The following is a 1,951-nucleotide window of genomic DNA, read 5'->3' on the forward strand; positions in this document are numbered from 1 at the left end:
CCCCTGCACCCCCAGCGCCCCTTCGACTCACTCTGCTCTATTTTCCCCCACATCAGACAACAGCCTGTGGGACGTCGTCCGCACCACCACGACCAAGCGGCCGAAAACCACGCAGGCCCCCCCCGGACGCGGCCCCGGTGAGCACCGCGGCCTCGGCGAGCTGCTCTCTCCGCTCCCGCGCAGAGCAACCCCGTACCGGAGCCCTCACCCCAGAGCTAGGGAGAGCGGGGACCTTYGGGGGGCTTCGTTCGATCCAGCTGCTGCTTTCCTGCTGGGCGTCCAGGGCGCAGGGCGGCCGCGGGGCAGCCCCCCGCGCGGGCGCCCGGGCTGGCCCCTTGCCCCCGCCCTTCCTCTCCCGCTCGGCCCGGGCGACCGCCTGCCGCTCGACCCGCGGCGGGAGACGGTTTCTGCGGGAGGAGGTGGCGAGAGGGGACGAGCTTGGACCCTCTCCCGCCGTGCTGGGTGGCGACGCCGGGGAATGTTTGTACCGGCGCCCTCAGCCCTTTCGCTGACGCTTTTCCCCGGCAAAGCCGAGGGTTTCCTTGATGAAGGAAGCTCGCCCGGGTCGGGAAGGTCGCTGACCCGCGGCCGGGACGGCTGACGAGCGCGTTACTTTACAGCAAAGGACCCTGCGGACTTCGACTTGGCCGACGCCATCGACAGGAACGACGGGAAAGGCGGGGAGATGCCAAACCTGAGGCCGGGCGAAGGTAGGTGGCGGCGCCCCTTGCCCCGTCTGCCCTGCTCGAGAGCCGAGCCCGCCGGCGCCGGCCTCCCGAGGGGCGCTACGGAGCAGGGGCCGGCGGGGGGGGGGACCGGCGCCGGCGGCCCCGTGCCTGCCGCCAGCCAGCGGGCGGGCTGCAGCAGCACCGGCACGAGGCTTCCCGGAGCTCTCTGCCACCCTCACTTCGTTCTCTCTTTTCTTTTAAAAAACCAAAACCAAACAGCGTTTTCTGATGACGACCTGGCTGGGGTGGTGGATGGAGGCTACAGCCCCGACAAGAAGAAGGGTAGGTGCGCGCTTCGTGTGCCGCCGGGGCCGTGGGCAGAGCCCTGGGACCGCACGCGCGGCGGTCCCCAACCTCCACCCCCCCACCCCCCCCGGGGCATCGCTGCCCCCATGCGAGGGCACTCGGCCCCCAACGCGCGGCTGAGCCGGGAGCGGGTCTGCCCCGCCGCCACAAGCCCCCGGCGCGCAGCGCGGACACTGAGGCCACGCGTTTCGAAAATCAGCTAGGAATCATTAATCAGCTAGGAAATAAAACAGGAAACGCTCCTGCGTTCGCTTAACCGCAGGACGCTTGTTCGCTTTAGCGGCTGCTTCTCAAAGAGAGGTCGCCGCAGCAGAGCACGCGCCTGGCCGGCGGCACCGCGCGGCCCGGAGAGGGTTCCTCCAGCAGCGTCCGGCTTCCGGCAGGGCCGGGCGGACGGAGCATTTCTGGCCCCCGCGGCCACAGCTTGCGTCAGCAGGTCGAGGTTTTGGTTTTGGGCTCCTGCCAGGGCGGCGTGCCCCACATCTCGCCCTGGTTGACACCTACCGCCCCAGAGGGTGACACCGTCCCCACGCGCGGCGGTGCGTCAGAAGCCTTGGGTTGCTCCTCGTGATCCGACCAGCAGCGGTTAGAGACGGGGAGGGAGAGCAGCAGCAGTCCTGTCAGGCCACGCGCTTGCGAGGACCCACTATGCTGAACGGCAGAAGCAGCGCCGCGAGCGCGGTCAGCACCTCACGAGTCACGGTGCCGAGGAGCGCCGCGCGGGAGGCGTTCACGCAGCGCTGACCTCCTTCCGTAAATTCAGCCTTTCAGTGACTTGTTAAGAGCTACGGCTTTCCGCGGGAACTGTTTTTCCTTCCCGACTCGGTTTCTCCAGGGAAGGCGACTCTAAAAGCCGACTGACGCGCGTTGCCTTGCAGGGGCCGGCGGCGGCGGGGGCACCGACGGCGGCCAGGACG

General features: G+C 69.1%; 1 protein-coding gene across 1 annotated transcript in view; it reads left to right on the forward strand.

The window, feature by feature from the left end:
- Window positions 1-1,951, forward strand: part of CD99L2 (CD99 molecule like 2) — a 13,942-nt gene that overhangs the window by 5,534 nt on the left and 6,457 nt on the right. Inside the window, exons 6-9 of the mRNA XM_085319726.1 lie at window positions 16-137; window positions 621-710; window positions 948-1,010; window positions 1,913-1,950. Coding sequence (XP_085175852.1) covers window positions 16-137; window positions 621-710; window positions 948-1,010; window positions 1,913-1,950 — 313 coding nt within the window. The remainder of the gene's footprint in view (window positions 1-15; window positions 138-620; window positions 711-947; window positions 1,011-1,912; window position 1,951) is intronic.

The sequence above is a fragment of the Rhea americana genome, unplaced genomic scaffold, assembly GCF_003343005.1.
Source record: "Rhea americana isolate MKP2758 unplaced genomic scaffold, rheAme1 scaffold_6, whole genome shotgun sequence".
Taxonomy (NCBI): Eukaryota; Metazoa; Chordata; class Aves; order Rheiformes; family Rheidae; genus Rhea; species Rhea americana.